Source organism: Xyrauchen texanus, chromosome 17 (assembly GCF_025860055.1).
Source record: "Xyrauchen texanus isolate HMW12.3.18 chromosome 17, RBS_HiC_50CHRs, whole genome shotgun sequence".
NCBI lineage: Eukaryota > Metazoa > Chordata > Actinopteri > Cypriniformes > Catostomidae > Xyrauchen > Xyrauchen texanus.
The window spans coordinates 23,959,114-23,980,642 of NC_068292.1; the positions used below are offsets into that span (position 1 = coordinate 23,959,114).

A 21,529-nucleotide genomic window follows, 5' to 3' on the forward strand; every position below is an offset into this window, starting at 1 on the left:
TTCAAACAACCTTCTTTCATGTTGTTATTATGGGGTATTGTTTATAGAATTTTGAGGAAAATAATGAATTTAATCCATTTTGTAATAAGGCTGTAACATAACAAAATGTGGAAAAGTGAAGCGCTGTGAATACTTTCCGGATGCACTGTAGACATACAGTCCTAGTGCTTAACACACGCACAGAGCACTAGGTAGAACCAGGAAGTTATTTAATTAATCATGATCATGAAGTTGATTGCTGATGTCAAGATTTATAGTAGAGGTATATTTTGGAGGAATGTTTTGGTCTGTTCTCACCCAAAATCAAGAAGACATTTACTTCAGAACACATTTATTAAAATACTGGAGTCGTTATGGCTTACAATTAAGCTTTTTCTGTCTTTTTCAGAACACGAAACTCCTATTTAATTGCATTTTATGGGTGTATTCACGTCATACCTCCATCAAAATATAAGTCACATGATTTACAAGCAGTAATGTTTAGATAGTTGTTCAAAGTTGTAATATTCTGATACTTCTACAAAGATTTTATGATGCTCAGTGTTATGTGTATTGTTTTTAATCTATCAATATTCTGCTTCACATGTGCCAAAGGCTCCATCAAAGGGTTCTCTATCTGGTTCTGCCAAAGTATTTTGTTTTCACCTTGCAAAAATACATGGTGCAGTTACATTAGTGTCATTGCTTTGTTAATTCTTAATAAAGTGTGAAATGTTTGTAGGTAAGCTCTTCCTTTCCATTATAATTTACCAGCAACTGTCTGTCTGTAATAACATTGTTGATTTTTTATTTATTTGTTTTACTTTTATTAGTGTTCCAGTGATGCTAATTATGTAAGTACTTTTTGCTGAGGATTTAGGTCTGTACATACAGATTTGTTATGCATTTCTGTGATGGGTGAAATGCCTGAATAAAAATTAAATGAGTTTTAAATAATGTATTTGAAAATAATGTATATTGTAAATCTCTTTTTATGTGATCACAACCACAGGTTGAGTTAGCACATGGCACAGTATAACAATTCTAAAGCATCAATGGACTTCTGCCCTGCAGACCCAAACAGCCACTTCAATGGTACATGTTCTTTTAATGGCCTCCTTCCCACTGGTGATTCTGATTCTGAGTACTTTAAAAATGGCTAATTCTACCTCTCCTTCATTATTTTCTTTACTGTCCAAAACATACCCAGAAAAATATCTTTCAAACCCAGCATACCTATAGTTATTTTTCTTCAGTTCCACTGTCAAGGTGAACAAAAATATTTGGAAATTTAAAACTAGTTTGAAGACAATGGCGCATGCCCTCTGTACCCTAGTCAAATGTTCATGTATCGTGTATTGTCTTTTGTAGGAGGAATGAGTAAAACTGACTGTGGTGCAGAGAGAAGGAATGCCCTTGACAAGGACACCATGGCAGCAATATATGGTAAGTCAAGAGTTGCTGTGCGACCGAAATCACATACTGTTTGGGTAGGTACTACATTTGTATTTTAATTTACTTCACAACCATTAAAAAAGTATGTTCTATATGAATTAAATTCATACATCAATTCAGACTTTCTTTTCCTCAAATACTATGAATTCGGACATACTACCATGTTGGCTTGCTGTTTTTCGAATACTGTATAGTAGAGAAGTATTTGATTTTGGATACAGAGTTGGGGAAAGGAAAATTTACTAGAAAAATTCAGTTAAAGGGTTAGTTCAACCAAAAATGAAAACAATTTCATAATTTACTCACCCTCAAGTTTTTTTATGAATTAACCTTTTGAAGCGTTACATTGGTAGTTAAATTGGAGTGGACTGTCAATGGAGGGACAGAAATCTCTCAAATTTCATTAAAAAATCTTAATTTGTGTTTCGAAGATGAACGAAAGGTTTATGGGTTTGGAACAACATGAGGATGAGTAATTAATGACAGAATTTTCATTTTTGGGTGAACCATCCCTTTAAAATATAGCTGAGATTTTTGTCTCTCACAGTGGCAGTGAAGAAGTTGTTTACCAATGTGTCCAGAGGAGCTTTGGGGTTTGCAGTGAATTCTAAGATGGGGGAACTGAGATGGCTTTAAAAAAAAAAAAAGATTTTTAGAAATTTTAAGTATATTCCTTGCTAGATTTTTATTCAAATGTGTTACATACATGTTCACGTTTTAGACATTATATAAAGATTTTCTTCAAATGTTTTCTTGTATTGAAATATATGGAGGGCAAAATATATTTTTAAATGCTTTTAAAATATATTTCCAAAAATGCCCAAAAAATGTATTTGTAGAAAATGTATTTATGTAAATGTATTTTGACAAATATTTTAGCAAATATATTTTTGGGCCATTTTTTTGTATATTTTGAAAAAGCCTCTACAATAGTTTTGGGCAAATGAGGACAGAAATTAAAAATAACCAACTGGTTACCAACACACAACTATTGATTCACGACGTTGCGACGACAAACAGGCATCGTTACAAAGTTACGTTGTGGCGACGAATCCAGGAATTTCACTTTTCCGGTTGTCATGACGAAAGATTCGTAATGTGATTACGTTGCCGTTATGTAATGGTCATATGACAACTGATGTATCAGGAAGCAGTCGATAAAAGGAGTGTCTCTTTATAAAATAAAATGGCTTCTAAAAATTCCTTCTGCACAGACGAGCTCTCCTGTCCTGTATGTCTCCACATTTTCCAGGATCCTGTCGTCTTACCGTGCAGTCACAGTGTTTGTAGAGGTTGTCTGCAGCGCTTCTGGAGCAGTAATAGACAGCAATGTCCGATTTGTCGCAAACGATCGAAATCGAGCAGTCCTCCATCTAACTTGGTGTTAAAGAACGTTTGTGAGTCTTTCCTGCAGGAACGCAGTCAGGGGGCTTCAGCAGAACTGTTCTGCAATCTGCACAATGAGAAACTCAAACTCTACTGCCTTGTGGATAAAAAGGCTATTTGTGTAGTATGCCAATCTTCAAAGATTCATAAAAATCACGACTGCTGTCCTGTAGATGAAGCTGCACATGACCAGAAGGTATGTTTAGAAATAGTGTTCTTTGAGAGTAGCCAACACTTTGGAATCACATGCGCACTTGATGATTTGACCAATTGTTAAATCTAGGAGGAACTCAAGAGTGCATTGAGGTCATTACAAGGGAGGCTTGATAAAATGCAAGAAATCAAAGTGACCTGTAATCAATCAGCAAATCACGTTAAGGTAAGTACAAATCTAACAATAGTTTGACAAACTGTATAGATAAAAGTGTGTGACTAGTTCCATTATCAACAACATATTGTCCAAAAGATCCAATAGACCTGCTATAAATACAGTATTGCAATAAAATTTCAAGACACAGGCCAATCAAACAGAGAGGCAGATTAAAGAGGGTTTTAAGCTGCTTCATCAGTTTCTCCATGATGAAGAGACAACTAAGGATGGCTGGCGCGAAACAGACGTTCCGAAGCTTTGCGAGATCCCGAAGCAAAGATGATTCGAAACACTGATCCGAAGCGTGATTCAAAACACCCACGTCACGTGACAACGGCTAAATGAAGCGTCTAAGTGTTTCATCAGGTGGAGTGCTCCGCCGAATCAGGGTTTCATTGATTGGTCGGTTCGGGAACAAATCACACAATCACACAGTATAAAAGTTTTGTCAACGCATTTTCATATCGTGGGTTTTTGTGAGAGGAGTTTGGTTTTGAGATAGTGGATTTTTGGTGATATAGTGACATTTATAGTGCGATTTGTTTAGTTATATTTAGGATTTAATTTACATTTACACATTGACTTAGAGACACACAGAGTACATATAGTGACACATGAATAGATGCATTGATATATATATATATATATAGATAGATACATATAGATTATTAGATAGATAGGCTACATATAAGATAGATAGATAGATAGATAGAAATGGAGGCTCCACAGAAGAGATGCCGTACATCTGTGGTGTGGGAGCATTTCCATTTGGAAACCCCAAATAAAGTGAGATGTGTGTATTGTGATCGGCAGCTCAGCCTACTGCAACAATACATCATCCATGATCGCCATTTGAGGAGCATTCATCCTGCCATTCTGCAGGGTGCAGAGGATGGTAGTGTTCCCCTGTACCAAGGCCTGCTACTGACACTGCTGGGCCATCTAAGCAAGGTATGCATTGTTTGAAATATAGGCTAATTATAAGTGAAATATAATTATAAGTGAAAAAAAGTGTTGGGCCATTGTTTAGAAAGGCCATGGACTAAGACATGCCTAACATCCCAATCACAACTGCCAATCACTTTAAAAACAAATGTTGTCAATATAATATTATACTTTGTGAATATACATTTTATATGTCTACATATGAGTACCCAATCTACAGCCAAGACATCATTTTGTTTTTTTGTAATTGTTGTATTTCTATAATGCACTTTATCTTTCTCTGCACACTGAGCATAAATATTCATAACATAACTTTGTTTAGGAAGGTTTCCAAATGAACCAGTAGACTACTTTCACGGTAGGCTACTATTTTTCCAATATATTTGTCTGAAAGTATGTTTTATCTTCTCTTTTAAAAGGCAGACAGAGGGAATTGGATGAGGCTCTTCTGAACATGGTGGTGAAGGATCTGCAGCCCTTCACCATCGTGGAGGATGAGGGTTTCAGGGCCTTTGTGAACAAGCTTGATCCAAGCTATGTCCTCCCATCTCGGAAGGTGCTTAAAACAATGGTCAGCTGAAAGGTACAACACAACCAAGGAGAAGACAATGGAGGACCTACAAAGGCGGAATTTGTTAGCCTTACGGCTGACATGTGGTCTTCCATTAATATGGATGGATATCTTGGTGTAACATGCCATTACATAACACCAGAGGCAACAATGGCAACTGTTTTACTGGGTGTAAGGAGGTTTTACCAAACCCACACAGCCCAGCATCTCATGGAGGCTAAAGCCTTGCTAATGGCTGAGTGGGGAATAACCTCCAAAGTTCACTGCATGGTGACTGACAATGCATCCAACATGATCCTAAGTGCCCAGCTACTCAACCTTCAGCCATGTCCCATGTTTTGCTCATAATTTGAATTTGATAGTGAAAAAGGCCCTGGATCAAACCCCAGTCATCAATGAAATTCGCCAGAAAGCCAGAAAGATAGTGGGGTTGTTCAGATCCAGCTGCAAAGCAAAGGACAAGCTTGTGGAGATGCAGAGCTTGATGGGCAGACCAAGTCTGAAAATGATACAGGAGGTTGAAACGAGATGGAACAGCACATTCGACATGCTACAACGCTTGTATGAGCAACGTGAGCCAGTGGCTGCTGCACTTGCCAATTTAAACAGTGATACTGCTCCCCTGACAAGTCTTGAGTATGACATTATTCAACAGTCATTGACACTTCTTCAACCATTCAAACTAGCAACAACAGAGATGTCAGAGGAACAGAGAGTGTCTGCTTCAAAGCTCATACCATTGTACAGGATGTTGCAGCACAAGCTTGCACAGAAAAAAGGAAATGCAACGCAGGAATCAACTGTACAATTAGGTAGGACACTATGACCATACGTGTAATTGGCCATAACTCTCATATTGTTGTCATTATTTTAATTAATATGGTTTTCTCTTGTGTTGGCTCATAGGCTCACATCTACAAGAAGGTCTGCACTCCAGATGTGGAGGGTACGAGACTTTTAGAGCCTTGGCACTGGCTACACTGCTGGACCCAAGGTTTAAAAATGTGGCTTTTGGAAATCCTGCCAAAGCCCTGGATGCTGAAAAGCACATCACACTGGAGTGTGCTTCACTGATGCGTTCAAACACAACTCCTGGTGAGTTTCAGTCTATGTTATCTTATGTAATGTGATTCATGAAATTTATACTTCATATGTGTTGTCAGTTTATGATTTGTTACTAATTGCCGTTTTCTTTTAATTCAGAACCACAAATGTCAACATCAGGCCTATCATCAACACCAGTTGAAACACAAGACAGTTTATGGGAACATTTTGACAATCGTATCCGTGAGACCCAGATGATACACAATCCTACAGCTGATGCCACAGTGGAAGTGAAAAAATACCTCAGCGATGCGTTTTTGCCCAGAACTCATGATCCTCTAACTTACTGGAAAGAGAGAGCAGTAATCTTTCCTCATTTGTATGTCCTAGCTAAAAAATATCTTTGTATGCCAGCAACAAGTGTCCCTTGTGAGAGAATTTTTCAAAGGCTGGAGAAATTATCTGTAAAAAGAAGTAGGCTGAGTCCTTCAACAGCAGAGAAATTAATATTTTTGAATAAAAATCTATAAGAAAGGGAGACATTGTGGCTTGATTTATTTTTATTAATATTCATTTTTCATGACCAAAATCACATTATGCAATGTGAAGAGACTACAGGTTACAAGCTTCATATATTACAAAAATACAATAAAAAAAAAAAAAAACCAACACATTTTTTTTATTAGCTCTTTGTAAAGGTTGTTTCAGATCAACACCTGCAAGTGACCACTAGGTGTCACCGTGGAGACGGGTTTCGGATTGATTCGAAGCCTCGAAACAAAATGGCACATTTGCTTCGACTGTTTCATTGCTTCACGAAGCCTCGATCTGCCCATCTCTAGAGACAACCAGGATAGCTGTTCTGAGGGATGAAGAGAAGCAGAAGAGTCAGATGATAAAGCAGAAGATCGGGGAGATGAGCAGAGAGATAACATGTCTTTCTGACACCATCACAGCTGTGGAAAATGAGCTGAGTGCTCCGGATGTCCTCTTCCTACAGGTTCCTTTTATAATCTTTTTCTGTCTAATAAACTCATTTTCAGCATGAAATGGATCATGCTGATGGACAACCTCTGATTCAATTTCAAGTTTAAAAAAAATGTGAGATGCTTAAATGTCTTTCAACTTGTTTTCCATGTCTGTTTGTTGATCCGAGAACTTCACAAACACAATGAAAAGGTAAGTACGCTGCCATTTATCCCTCTACACTCTGTTGTTCTGAATGGAAATTCTTAACTCCACTGACTTCTGGATGTTAACTCAGAGCCAAGTGCACACTGCCTGACCCAGAGATGGTTTCTGGAGCACTTCTCCATGAGGCAAAACACCTGAGCAACCTTCAGTTCAGCATCTGGAGCAAAATGCAAGGGATTGTTCAATATGGTAAAAACATTTTTTAATACTGCTTCTGTACAGTATATTATTCTCTCTTTTACTTATGTTACAACTGTATTCCACTACAGTTACAATTGAAATCATTGTTAATTAGAATACAGTTACATTCAAAATGTATTTTGATTACTGAAGAGATTACTTTGCATTTGATTGTCATTTGTTTCATTTAAAATTGAGTCCTTTCAGATGGAAAACATTTATACACATAAATAATGCGATCTAAAGTGCACTTGGAACAGCAGAGAAACACTTTCTTATGATGTGTTACATTCATACGAGCAGACAGAGAAGTTTGGAGCAGAAGAAATAGAAATAAACTTTGTGTAAATTGTCAGCTTTACGCTAAGCTAAAATGCTATTTCTAGCCATTTTACTTTCACGTTACCAGACATGATCATATTTTTATATCAAGAAAATTCACTTTGGATCACAATTAATTTTGTTCTAGTAAGACCTTTGATATTAGGGCAAAAATCTTATTCTTGATAATAATGTTTGTATTGTTTTCCTGTAAAAATATAAAAAAAAATCCATAAAACAAGATAAATTAGATTTATCTTGTTTTAAAAACAACACCGCATAAGATATTTATGTTTCCCCTTCTGTCACTGACCTGACATTGTGTTGATATAGTGACACTAGGGGTCGCTCTTGAGAACCGCGAAGCACCTCAGTCTTTGAGAAAAGGCCCATGGGAATTGGCAAGTGAAATTTGCATGCCAATCCCCCAGACATAGGGGTATAAAAGGAGAAGGAATGCCCTCTCTCAGTCAGAATTGAACATTGTCAGACGCCGAGGACTCAACTGTGCTGCCACCTTCGGGTCCTCCCACTGCCCGCTCTGGTATGCAATGACAGGAGCCCCCCTCGGCACTGACGCACTGGCACACAGCTGTCCCTGGGGCTGCGCAAATACATGTTTCCTCCAGTGAGCCTACTTGCCAGACCCTGTGCAAGGTCAGGGAGGATGAGGAACAAGTCACCCTTGTGGTGCCATATTGGTCCACCCAGACTTGGTTCTCGGACCTCACGCTCCTCACGACCGCATCTCCCTGCAACTTCCCCTGAGGTAGGACAAGCATTCTCTGTCAGCGAAACGTGCCTGGAGTTCGGTCCGGAAGTCTCACGTGATCCTGTGACCCCGACTGGGCTATTTATTATAGTTGTGGACCTTGGAATTCCTTCCTCCCTAGCCCTGTGGCTCATGAATTTGGTGGAAGAGTTTGCAGCCAGTCCCAGTATGGGTACTAATATGCCCTTTACTGGGATATGTGCCCCATAGGTACCGATTACTCTGGTAACCCCCTGTGATTTATATTTTCCGCTGTACGGTCTTCCTGTCGGCAGACCCACGTCTCTCTTGGGCAGAGCTCTCTCTACCCCTGGTCGCTGTGTTTGTTTGAGCTCCTCCCCTTCGAGGCAGGATCTACCTCCACGCCTCTTCCATGTGAGTCTGGTGAGCCCATGTGTCGTATTGCTACATGTTGACCTCCCCTTTTGGGCAGGATGTGGTCTCTGTGGGGTCATTTCCCCCTGAAAGAATAGGAAAGGAAAAGAACACCAATGCATATAATAGTGTTAGATGGCCCCAGCCAAATCTAATACTCTGTGGAGAGAAAACATGGAGAGAAAAGTCTGTCAACTATCTCTCTCTCCCGCACAATCCTCCGCAGTCGACCTTTATCCCTCTCAGAGGCTTGATTAGCCTGATAAGGGACTAGGTGTGTATGATCACGACCCTGCCCCGCCCTCCGCCCTGCCACAGTCACTTCCCCCCTTCAGGGATGTGGGGAACTACATAACAACTTTTGGGGCATTGAGGGAGGTAAAGTGCAGTCTGATGCACCTGCTATTAGGACGCAGCAGCAGCTTGCTTGCACCTGCATCGGCAGTTCACGTAACACGGTTCAGCTGTTGTGCCATTTTTCTATAGGGACCCCTAGTGTCACTACATCGACACAACGTTGAGTGAGTGACAGAAGGGGGATGTCTCGGTTACTGTCGTAACCTCCGTTCCCTGATGGAGGGAACGAGACATTGTGTCCCTCTTGCCACAATGCTGTACTAGCTGCTGAAATGGCCCGGACCTTGTCTCGGCTCCTCGGCACAAAACCTGAATGAGAGCGGGCATTCCTTCTCCTTTATACCTGTATGTCTGGGGGAGTGACATGCAAATTCCACTCACCAATTCCCATTGGCCTTTTCTTAAAGATTGAGGTGTTTCGGGGCTCTCAAGGGCGACGCCTAGTGCCACTACATCGACACAACGTCTCGTTCCCTCGATTAGGGAACGGAGGTTATGATAGTAATCGAGACGTTTTCAGAGAATGTATTTTAAACGTGTAATTTATCCCATTCATTTTAATCGAAGTGACTCGTCTCTGCTAAATAGTCTCTGGTTCTAATCAATGAAGCCGTTCAATGGGGTCAAACATTTAGTTGTGTGTGTGTGTGTGTGTGTGCATTTAGATGGTAAAATAAGACCCAAACAGAACATAAAAATGAACAATCTGGCTTACATTGAGGCACTTGCAATGAAAGTGAATGTGGCTAATCTGAAACATTAAAATACTGTTTCAGAGGTATTAGCCACATCTTTGCCATTATGGAGGACAAAACTAATAAATAAATAAATGTAATGATAAGAAAATAAAGGAATAAATGTCTTGATAAAACAAATATAATTAGTTTTTAATGAAAGTTATTCCTGAATTTATTTTTTGTAGACTTTTTTTTTATTATTTAAACTTTTTATTTTTATTCTTTAAAACTTTTTTTATTCTTTCATTTGTTTTTTATTATTATTTATGCATTCATTTATTTTTACATGTATTTATTCCCACATGTATTTATTTCCATATTTAAATATTCCCACATGTATTTATATTTATTCTTACATTTCTGTCTCTTGTATGATAATTATGTGGGCTGGTCCTGCTTAAAATTGGTTTATCGTAGATTGAAGCGTGTGCTCGATTACTCTTGACTTGTTTTGGTGTGACGTTAGGTCATAGCCATATCGCGTGTAAACTACAGCTATTTGTGGGGCTAAAAACATAAGAGCGTAAATCAATCCAAGATTCATTGGTTATACTACAATCACAAAATAAATGGTTAGCGGTTTCTTCAACAAAACCACAAAATGACCAAGTTTCATAAATTATATGATTTAACCTTATGCTTTTCTTTTTTTTTCTGTGTATATAACTAATGTTGTTATGATTGTTCATTGTAAAAGATACAACCATGCTTAATTTCCCTGTGTGTGTGTGTGCGCGTGTGTGTGTGTGTGTGTGTGTGCGTGCGTGTGTGTGTATATAATGTTCTGCAATAAAAATAAAAAAAATCTATAGCTGACGCTTCACATATATCTAGAGAGTTGCGCAACTTGGCGAGTGAAGTCGATAACCACGCATCAAATGACGGTTTCATTTAGAGTAGAGGTGCTTATTGATGGTTTAGGAGAACTGTAGGCTGGTATGAATGTCAAAGCACATCCTGGATTGTTAGACTCTCTGCAAAACGTTTCCCTGCATATTCTAAATCTGTGCGAGTCAGAGGATGCTAAGGTGAGACGTCCATCTTATTTGCTTCCGATAAGTACTATTGAGCTCTCAACCAATGATGCACTGGAGCTACGCAAGGACCGCCTCCCTCATTTCCATGTTGCATAAAGAAAATTAAAAATAAATGCATGTATAAATAAATATATATGGAAATAAATATAAAAAATAAATGAACACGTAAAAAAATATGCAAAATAAAGTTAAAAATAAATTGGTGTGTGAAGTCATACAATAATAAATTCAGGAATAAATTTAATTAAAAACTGATCGTAATTGTTTTATCAAGACATTTATTCCTTTTTATTTATTATTTGATTTATTATTTTTGCAGGTTTTGGCCACCATATGCCATGATGACCCTAATGGAAACCCTAAAACTGTTAAACAACCACACATATTATGATTTCATCAGCTTTACAGATCAAATGCACACAATTTTACAGATTAGTGCTTCACTGTCACTTGCTTTTTGTAAAGAAAAGTAGGGATGACACAAAATATTTTTTGTGGTAATCAACATTATGCATAATGATAATATATTATATATATTATTTGTTCAATGGAGAAGTGCACAGTTTTTGTGCCACTAGTAGCATGATTGTTTCAAATAGGTTTCCCAAACTCTAGGATCCTTCTGCCATTGCTCTGCCAAAAAGTTAGCTCAACCACAACAAACCCACGCAACTGGTTAATGTTGCTATGTATGTACTCTGCTCTTAGCTCCTGTTACTCTGGACCCAAATACTGCAAATTCAAAACTAATACTGTCTGAGGATTTGACCTGCCTGAAAACCTCTCCCGAGAGGCAGCAGTTTCCTGACAATCCAGAGAGGTTCAACAGATTTGCATGTGCCCTGGGCTCTGAGGTCATTAATTCGAATGTGCACAGCTGGGATGTTGAAGTTGGAGAGTGTACATACTGGATCCTGGGGGTGATTACAAAGTCAGTGCAGAGGAAGGAGGTGGATTTCTGGAATGGAGTTTGGTGTTTGCAGTTCCATAATGGTGATTATGAGGGCTACTCTCCAGGGAAGTTGTGGTCTCTCCTTGATGTAAAGAAAAGGCCACAGAGGGTCAGAGTGCAGCTGGACTGGGACAGAGGAAAAGTGTCTTTCTCTGACCCAATCACTGACACACATCTACATACTTTAATGAACACTTTCACTGAAGGGGTCTTGCCACTCTTTCACAATGGTTGTAAACACTCTACTCTGAAGATTTTACCTTCAAAATATCATCTGTTGGTGTAATAGTACAGGCAGACATACTATGGCCTGAACTTATTTGACATCAGTTTGATACAGACATGAAGGCATAATCTTACATTTTATACAATGTAATCCTTTTCGCAGAAGTATTGTGAATCTGCCCAAAATGATTTTGACATAAGTGATGCTTGCTGTATGCTTAGTCCTAAATTGTATCATGCTAGGGACAAAAGAAAACAGATGTAATCAAAATTATTTTTATCAATATTACTCGAGGTATAGAATAAAACGCATAAAACATACAAAAAAGCATTAACATCACTTGTTGCATTGATTATGGTTGTAGGAATACAGCTGCACACTTGGAACTTGTTACACTTACTACTGTGCAATACAGTGTTTAGCATGAATGTTTTTGATTATTCCTTAAAATTACTTCCTCACAGTTAACCATCAATCTATAAAATGTATTTATAGCATTTATTAGGAGGATAAAGAACTTATCAGGCAAGCATACATGCATTCAAATGCATCATGCTTGTTTGTACTGTGTCTGTTTGAACACTGACTGTTTACAATGTTAGTGAAAACTGAAAAATACTGTCTTTACAGTTTACTGTAAATGTAGTTTTTCAACGAATAGTTGTTGTGTTGGGTCTTAATCAGTGTTGCTAATCTGTTACATTCATATGGAAACTACATAAAAAAACAATTTAATAAAAATATTACACATCATGGTGAATCGGAAATAAACAGTATGTTCCAGAGGAGTGAGGTGGGACTGTTTAAGGAGGGAGTGAAGGGCTTTTTATATTCGTAAGTGCGAGTTGTTTGATTAAATTGTCCACAAAGCTGGATAGGTTTTTTTTTCTCCAAGTAAATGTTATCATAAGAATTGCTTGTCTGTTGTTTATACGGTGGTATAAACACCGTTACACCGTTGTTAGCTGTGGTTTAACCCTGACAAAACGCTTGAGCCTCAGTTATTGTAACAAAGGTTTTCAGCTACACTTTTATTGTCACTGCGCAATTACACATGTGAAATGATGTGTGAAAAGCTTGTGCATGGTCCAGACTATGCAGCCATACATGTAAATAAAATAAGTAGACTATAAGCACACTGAACAGAATAACACCGAAAACAATATAATAATACACAGAATAGACCGAAGAATTTTATTTATTTTTTAGAGTTTGTCTTTGTGGTCTGCACTTATATAGCGCCTTTTTAACCTTAGCGGTATTTACACTGCGTCTCATTCACCCATTTACACACAAATTCACACACCAATGACCGCAAGGCGCTAGCATGCCACTGGGAGCAACTTGGGGTTCAGTGTCTTGCCCAAGGATACTTCGGCATGTGATACCCATAGTCTCAAACACCTGAGCCACAGCCGCCCATATTTATGGTGTACCAGAAAATATTTTCTCATGTTTTAGCCCTTTTGTGCTTAAATTAAAAATATGCAGGCACACATCTAAAGTAAAGCTTTTCTTCATGTCCACCTGAAGTCAAGTGGAATGCCCACTAGATGGCACCAAAATCTCGTAGGTGGTTTGCAGGCCACACCTCTTTACCTTCTAAAGAGCAACTAATTAAGTCTTAAGTTTAAAATGTTGTGTGGCTGATTAGCTTTCATTTTCAGTCCAACAATACAATTCTATTCTTAAAGTGTATTTATTTCTTAGTAAGGAAAACAAAAACTTTATGTAGATAATGACACAATTATCCGAATGATGTGGTCAAAAACAGTATAGTTGCACATGTAGGCTACTCTGACTACAATGTCATGCCCAAATAAAGGCAAATGTAGATGACAACAAAAGGGGGCGTGTCCAAAACCACCTAGACATTGTTTATCTTAAACATTAGCATTAGAAGTAACTTAAAGCTTTAAATTAGCATTAATCCATATTTCCTATTAAATATGTAATAATTGCTTATTTATTAAACTATAATTACAATCATAATTAGAGAAAAATAAATTCAAACAGCACAAAACATGAATGTGGGTAAAATGCATTACTTTACTGATAAACTATGACATTGGCCTGTTTGGAGCTGACAGATGCTTTCATGTAATCATAAAATGGGTATGTATTCTGCCATATTTATCAAATGGATAATTTGCATTTTTTTTCCCTGATTCATTCAAGTCAAGTCATTTTTATTTGTATAGTGCCTTTTACAACATTTTAATCATTATATTAAGCATATAACGCAGATTTACAGAAGATCATGCATTAACAGAAAATGTAACTTTAATATCTAGAGTTATCATTGTGTAGTTTGATTAAATATGATTGTTAACTGTGCATAAAAATAAGTAATTAAATAATAATTGTATTTATAACCAAAGTAAGCAAGCCAAAGGCGACTGTGGCAAGGAACACAAAACTTCATAAGATGTTGGTTAATGGAGGAAAATGACCTTGGGAGAAACCAGACTCATTGTGGAGGCCAGTTCCCCTCTGGCTAACATCATGAATATAATGCCAGTATTACTTATGTACACTCACCTAAAGGATTATTAGGAACACCTGTTCAATTTCTCATTAATGCAATTATCTAATCAACCAATCACATGGCAGTTGTTTCAATGCATTTAGGGGTGTGGTCCTGGTCAAGACAATCTCCTGACCTCCAAACTGAATGTCAGAATGGGAAAGAAAGGTGATTTAAGCAATTTTGAGCGTGGCATGGTTGTTGGTGCCAGACGGGCCGGTCTGAGTATTTCACAATCTGCTCAGTTACTGGGATTTTCATGCACAACCATTTCTAGGGTTTACAAAGAATGGAGTGAAAAGGGAAAAACATCCAGTATGCGGCAGTCCTGTGGGCGAAAATGCCTTGTTGATGCTAGAGGTCAGAGGAGAATGGGCCGACTGATTCAAGCTGATAGAAGAGCAACTTTGCCTGAAATAACCACTCGTTACAACCGAGGTATGCAGCAAAGCATTTGTGAAGCCACAACACACACAACCTTGAGGCGGATGGGCTACAACAGCAGAAGACCCCACCGGGTACCACTCATCTCCACTACAAATAGGAAAAAGAGGCTACAATTTGCAAGAGCTCACCAAAATTGGACAGTTGAAGACTGGAAAAATGTTGCCTGGTCTGATGAGTCTCGATTTCTGTTGAGACATTCAGATGGTAGTCAGAATTTGGTGTAAACAGAATGAGAACATGGATCCATCATGCCTTGTTACCACTGTGCAGGCTGGTGATGGTGGTGTAATGGTGTGGGGGATGTTTTCTTGGCACACTTTAGGCCCCTTAGTGCCAATTGGGCATTGTTTAAATGCCACGGCCTACCTGAGCAATGTTTCTGACCATGTCCATCCCTTTATGGCCACCATGTACCCATCCTCTGATGGCTACTTCCAGCAGGATAATGCACCATGTCACAAAGCTCGAATCATTTCAAATTGGTTTCTTGAACATGACAATGAGTTCACTGTACTAAAATGGCCCCTTGTTATGCTTGAGTAACGAGGCTGACGAAGAGATGCGGATCCAAACGCAGTTTGAACTTTATTTAGTCAAGAAACACAAAGTAACAACCCACGATGGGGAAAAGTAACATAAACTAGTTAAGGAAACCACGGTAGACACAAACAGGGAACTCGGGAGGGAAAGATACACCGGGTTAACATCAAACAACGATAGACGAAGACTGAACAAAGACACAGGGTATAAATACATAAACAAGGGAAAAAGGGACCAATGAACAAACAGAACTCAAACAAGATAACAAGGTGATTAACAGAAGTAAAAGGCAAACTAATGAGGACAGGTGAAAACAATGAACGGAGGAAACACGAACGCTAACAAAGAGACTATGGAGTTACATAAGGGACTAAAGTGAAAACTAAGAAATGCAAAAGTGACAACAATGGTAAACAAAAGGGCAACAGTGAAACAAGACAGGGTATTCATAACACCCCCACAGTCACCAGATCTCAACCCAATAGAGCATCTTTGGGATGTGGTGGAACGGGAGCTTCGTGCCCTGGATGTGCATCCCACAAATCTCCATCAACTGCAAGATGCTATCCTATCAATATGGGCCAACATTTCTAAAGAATGCTTTCAGCACCTTGTTGAATCAATGCCACGTAGAATTAAGGCAGTTCTGAAGGCGAAAGGGGGTCAAACACAGTATTAGTATGGTGTTCCTAATAATCCTTTAGGTGAGTGTATAGTGCAAGTGGTTTAAAATGATTAAATTAAGTAAGTGTTATGGGTCAGTGTTTAAACAAAGATTTTGTATGAACTGTAAGATTAATGACTAATGTCTTTGAAGTTCATCCTGGATTAACTGCAGAAGTTCATATAGATGCAATTGTCCTTGTTAGTTGGCTGAGAGAACTTCACATTTTAAAGTTAGTCTTTCACAAACATTACCATTTAGACAATGATGTAGTACGTTGCAAGACAAATATTGCAAATCCCGACAGAGATTGTGAGAATCACACAGTATGTTATCACAGAGCTTTACATAGAAATATAATGTATGCATCAGATTTATGGCAAAGATTAACATGTTAAATCCTTAATTGCATTGCAATATATCCATATTAATTATATTAATATATTCCAAGTTCACTTAATTAAAAATACACATTTAACAGTATACAAGAGGACCAGATTGATACAGTACTTTGATATTGAAATCTAGTGTAATCAAACATAGGACTGAAAATAGGGATTTCTCATGATTAATTCACCAGAAAAAGTAACAAAACCACCAGGAGGATCAGAGAGGAGGGAGTCTTGGCATTGGAACTACAAAGGATGTCCATACACTCATTAAAAGAGAATAGAAATACAGATTTGAGGAAAAAGTCACATTATTATAAAACAGTGTCTGCCTAAATAGTAGTTACTAGGTGAAATAGAAAATATTGATTTAATAATTATTTTTTTTCTTTTAAATGTACCAGTTTTGCAGTGATGCATTAAAGTACTCTGCTGTTGCTTCTGTGGGGGTCTTTTCAACCTTATCTACCCATAAGAAAATCTTACCATATAATATTATTTCCTACTGCTGAGTGGGTCCTGGTGTAGTTGTTGAGGTCATCTGAGGTATGGGAAGGGCTCTTGAAAAAATAAAAAATGCCTCAGGTTTCTATCATCAAATGCTAAATTCTCTTATTTTGATTAGTTAACTCTTCCGGACTTCCATTTCCTTTGTGCCAAAAATAAGTGTTTGAAAGGTTTAGACTAAGGCTGTCGATTTAACGCATTAATTCAGTGTGATTAATTTGACCAAATATAACGCGTTAAAAAAATTACGCAATTAATCGCATGCCAACGGACTACAATAATGAAGATTCCTGAGAAATGCAAGCTTGTAGAACCACCTATTTACTCCAGAGGGCAGTAAGTGAAATTTCAGCTGCATGAGCAACGCGCAGTTTATACAGTGAAGAAAACGTCTCGGGTTACATGTGTAACCCTTGTTCCCTGAAAAAAGCGGAACGAGATTCTGCGCTTTGCTAAGTGCTTTTGGGAAAAATCCTGCATTGTGACCAGCTGTGAATATGTGTGTAACACATCAATGAACATTTACCGTAATTTATAGCCTCGGCTGGTGAGATCATTAGATGTACCTGTGGCCAGGCTATAAATAGATGTGTCACCAGCGTGTCGTCAGATATCTTTTTCTGAAGAGCAGTCCTGGGACGTCACAGCATCTCGTTCTGCTTTTTTCAGGGAACAAGGGTTACACATGTAACCCGAGACGTTCCCTTTACGAAAAGCTTCACTATGATGCTGCGCTTTGCTAAGTGCTTTTGGGAACGCAATACCCACGCCGCCGCACTGGGGCTGTCCGGACCCCTACGGTTGTGAAGTGTGCTCACAAGAACGCGGAAGGTCTCAGACATGAGCTTGAGATGTCGACTCAAGGACGTAAGAGTCCGGAGTAGCAACAACATCTAACCCATAAAGTTCGATGAACGTATGCGGTGAGGACCAGTCTGCCGCATCACAAACTTGTTAAGACATGAGCCTGCCATAAAAAAAGGATGAATGTGCATGGAGAGGACCAGCCTGCCACATCACAAACTTGTTCAGGCATGAGCTTGAGATGTCGACTCAAGGACGCCACTGGCTAGTGCGGTGGACATAAGTCTGAAGGGCACGGACTGAGCAGTCTGTGAGTCTTTCCTGCTCCGGCATTAAAAACTGCGGGGAGCAGAAGGCTTCCAGAGTGACAGGATGTAGTGTCAAAAAAGGCACCTTAGGAAGGTAGTCAGGATGAGGATGCAGAATAGCATTGGCCATACCTGGGGCAAATTCTAAACAGGCCGGAAAAACAGACAGAGCCTGTAGATCCCCAATCCTCTTAAGAGAGGTAATCGCCATAAGTAAGACCATCTTGAGAGTCAGAAGTCTGTCAGACGCTGACTCTAGAGTTTCAAAGGGGATCTCAACCAGACCCTCCAGGACTATTGCTAAGTCCCATGAAGGAGTTCTGGTCCTAACAGGAGGCCTCAGTCACATGGCTCCACGAATGAAGCGAGCGAGTAGAGGATGCCTCCCCAAAGGCACCCCGTCCATCAAGGCGTGGCAAGCCAAAATGACTGCCACATAAACCCTGAGAGTAGCGGGCATACGCCTCCTGACAGTTTTTCCTGCAGAAAGTCCAGAACTGAAACAATTTGGCAGTTAACTGGATCTGCACCATCTGAACTGCACCACTTTTCGAAGACACCCCATTTATTGGTGTAGATTCTTCTGGTAGAGGGGGGCCTAGCACTAAGAATGGTCTCGATAACCTCAGGTGACAGCCCTGTGTCCCTCAGTTGGTACCCTTCAGGAGCCAACATGAAGTTTCCACAATTCACGCCAGGGATGAAATATCCCCTTCGCCTGAGACAGAAGATCCCTCCTGTCCGGAATCGCCTTGGGTGTGGCGGCTCAGTCGCAGGCTCACGCGGAGCTGACTGCCATGCTTGCCCGCAGTGGAACCCTCCACCTCCCCCCGAACCATCGTGGCTCGACGATTGGTTCCTGGGGCCAGAGCGCCGCTTACGGCCACACTCTGCCCCTGTTCCTTTCTTCCCGGAGGTGCATGAGGAGCTTACGCGCTCGTGGCAGGCACCTTTTACTGCCCGCACGTGAGCGGTGAGCTCCTACGCTCTCACTATCCTCGACGGCGGCAAGGGGCTACATGGCGATTCCCCAGGTGGACCAAACGGTCGCGGTGCACTTATGCCCGCAAAACGCCTCCACCTGGCGGGACCGCCCGAGGCTTCCTTCCAGGGCCTGTAGGCTGACGTCGTCTCTGACGGCTAAAGCCTACAGCCCCGCTGGACACACCGCCTACGCCTTGCATGCCATGGCACTCCTGCAGGTGCACCAAGCTAAGACACTTAGAGAACTACACGAGGTTAGTCCTGACCCGGGTCTAATGCAGGAGCTGCGTTCGGCGACCGACTTCGCCCTCCGGGCAACGAAGGTCACGGCGTGGGCTCTCGGGCAGGCGATGTCCACCTTGGTGGTCCAGGAGCGCCACCTATGACTCAACCTGGTCGAGTCGCGAGAGGCTGACAAGGTACTTTTCCTTGATGCCCCCATCTCCCAGGTTGGGCTGTTTGGCGACACCGTTGGAGACTTTGCCCGGCAGTTCTCAACGGTGAGGAGGCAGACGGAGGCTATACAGCACATCCTGCCCAGGCGGAGCTATAGACCCCGCACCCCGTCTGCTCGTCACCCAGTGTGTCCCCCTGCGGTCCCTGACGCGGAGCTACCCGCAGGACGGCGGTGCCCCCCCGCCTCACTGCCAGCCGCCAAGAACCCTAAGGAGGCTTTGAAGCGCCCCTGAGACAGGCAGCCCTGGGACTCAGGAAACTGCACTTCGGGAGCTGGTAAGCAGACCACTCCCTCCCCCGCTGGAGGGGCGGGTGGAGAATCCTTATTTCTTTTTTAAATTTATTTCGCCACACGCCCAACAGGCTGCGGTACCCACATTTTCAAAAAAAGAGCAGTTTCCTCAGCCCCCGGGCTCTACTTCCGGTCTCCCTGGCCGTCGTTATCACGACTGTCGGCCACTGGTTTTCTTTGGCAGGTACAGTGCCCTTGAACCGGATCTTCTGCTTCCACGCGCCCAGCCATGGCACAACCCCGCCCCTGAGCCGACGGTCTCCGCGGGCCACGAGGATGAAATTCTTCCTCCCCCATCCCAGGCTGTTCGGGGGGGCAGTCAAAAGGAGCCAGGTAAATGCTTCGATGTCCCTACACTCAGCACCCTGGGCTCCGCCCCGTCACGAGGGTTTTCCAGGCGTCCGCCCAGGTTCAACGGCGTCCGCCCCACCATGGTGAGAGGCGAGAACGCCGCTGCCTTGCATGCAGAAATCGCCTCCCTCCTGCGGAAGGGCGTGATAGAGCCTGTCCCTCCAGCAGAGATGAAGAAGAGGTTTTACAGCTCCTACTTCATCGTACCCAAAAAAGGACGCGGGTTGCGGCCAATCCTCGACCTGCGAGTTCTGAACCGGGCTCTGCACAGACTCCCGTTCAAGATGCTCACGCAGAGACACATTCTAGCGAGCGTCCGGCAGCGTCCTGGATTGTTTTTCGGCAGTAGACCTGAAGGACACGTACTTTCATGTCTCGATCCTTCCTCAACACAGACTCTTTCTCCGGTTTGCCTTCGAGGGGCAGGCAAAGGTCGCAGAGGCAGCCCTTGCCCCACTGAGTGAAGCGGGCGTCCGCATCCTCAACTATCTCGATGACTGGCTAATCTTAGCTCACTCGCGAGACATGTTGTGTGCCTCAGCCTCTTGGGGCTTCGGGTCAACTGGGAAAAGAGCACGCTCGTCCCTGTTCAGAGCATCACTTTTCTCGGTATGTAGTTGGACTCGGTCTCGATGTTGGCGCGTCTCACCAGCGAGCGTGCACAGTCAGTGCTGAGCTGTCTGCGTACGTTCAGACGGAACACGCTGGTCCCACTGAAAACCTTTCAGAGGCTCCTGGGGTATATGGCATCCTCAGCCACAGTTACTCCGCTTGGGTTGATGCATATGAGACCACTCCAGCACTGGCTGCAGACCCGAGTCGAGAGACGAGCTTGGCGTGATGGCACACACCGTGTCCTCGTCACTTAGACGTGTTGCCGCTCTCTCAGCCCCTGGTCAGACCTAGCTTTCTTACTGGCAGGAGTTCCCCTAGGCCAGGTCTCCAGGCACGTTGTGGTCACGACAGATGCCTCCCAAAGGGTTTGGGGCGCCGTATGCAGCGGGCACTCATTCGCCAGCCCTTGGACTGGCCCGCGACTGCATTGGCACATCAAATGCCCTGAGTTGCTGGCAGTACTACTTGCCCTGAGGAGGCTTTTGCCGTTGATCGGGGGAAAGCATGTGTTGCTCCGGACAGAAAACACAGCCAGGGCAGCGTATATCAACCGCCAAGGCGGTCTACGCTCTCGCCACTTGTCACAACTCGCCTGCCGTCTCCTCCTTTGGAGTCAGCACCGACTCAAGTCGTTGCGGGCCACTCACATCCCAGGCTACCTCAACAGCACAGCGGACGCGCTGTCATGGCAGGTTACATCCAGGGGAGAGTGGAGGCTCCACCCCCAGGTGGTTCAGCTGATCT

At 41.6% G+C, this 21,529-nt stretch overlaps 2 protein-coding genes across 2 annotated transcripts; both read left to right on the plus strand.

Moving 5' to 3' along the window:
* The first annotated feature begins 2,584 nt into the window (after nucleotides 1-2,584).
* On the plus strand, nucleotides 2,585-3,964 carry LOC127658005 (E3 ubiquitin-protein ligase TRIM52-like). Its single transcript, XM_052147065.1, has 2 exons — nucleotides 2,585-3,016; nucleotides 3,104-3,964. The coding sequence occupies exons 1-2, from the start codon at nucleotides 2,621-2,623 to the stop codon at nucleotides 3,224-3,226; spliced, it is 519 nt and encodes a 172-aa protein (XP_052003025.1). The 5' UTR covers nucleotides 2,585-2,620; the 3' UTR covers nucleotides 3,227-3,964.
* LOC127658004 (zinc-binding protein A33-like) lies at nucleotides 3,114-12,662 on the plus strand. Its single transcript, XM_052147063.1, has 5 exons — nucleotides 3,114-3,199; nucleotides 6,593-6,750; nucleotides 6,907-6,929; nucleotides 7,015-7,133; nucleotides 11,432-12,662. The coding sequence occupies exons 2-5, from the start codon at nucleotides 6,643-6,645 to the stop codon at nucleotides 11,959-11,961; spliced, it is 780 nt and encodes a 259-aa protein (XP_052003023.1). The 5' UTR covers nucleotides 3,114-3,199; nucleotides 6,593-6,642; the 3' UTR covers nucleotides 11,962-12,662.
* Nucleotides 12,663-21,529: the final 8,867 nt, after the last annotated feature.

What these genes read in the sequence shown, in the direction of transcription:
- LOC127658005 (XM_052147065.1), top strand. Translation starts at nt 2,621, where the DNA reads ATGGCTTCTAAAAATTCCTTCTGCACAGACGAGCTCTCCTGTCCTGTA. An exon ending in AAGCTGCACATGACCAGAAG is followed by an intron (nt 3,017 to 3,103) that starts GTATGTTTAGAA and finishes TGTTAAATCTAG; the next exon opens with GAGGAACTCAAGAGTGCATT.
- LOC127658004 (XM_052147063.1), top strand. Translation starts at nt 6,643, where the DNA reads ATGATAAAGCAGAAGATCGGGGAGATGAGCAGAGAGATAACATGTCTT. An exon ending in TTCACAAACACAATGAAAAG is followed by an intron (nt 6,930 to 7,014) that starts GTAAGTACGCTG and finishes ATGTTAACTCAG; the next exon opens with AGCCAAGTGCACACTGCCTG. An exon ending in GCAAGGGATTGTTCAATATG is followed by an intron (nt 7,134 to 11,431) that starts GTAAAAACATTT and finishes CTCTGCTCTTAG; the next exon opens with CTCCTGTTACTCTGGACCCA.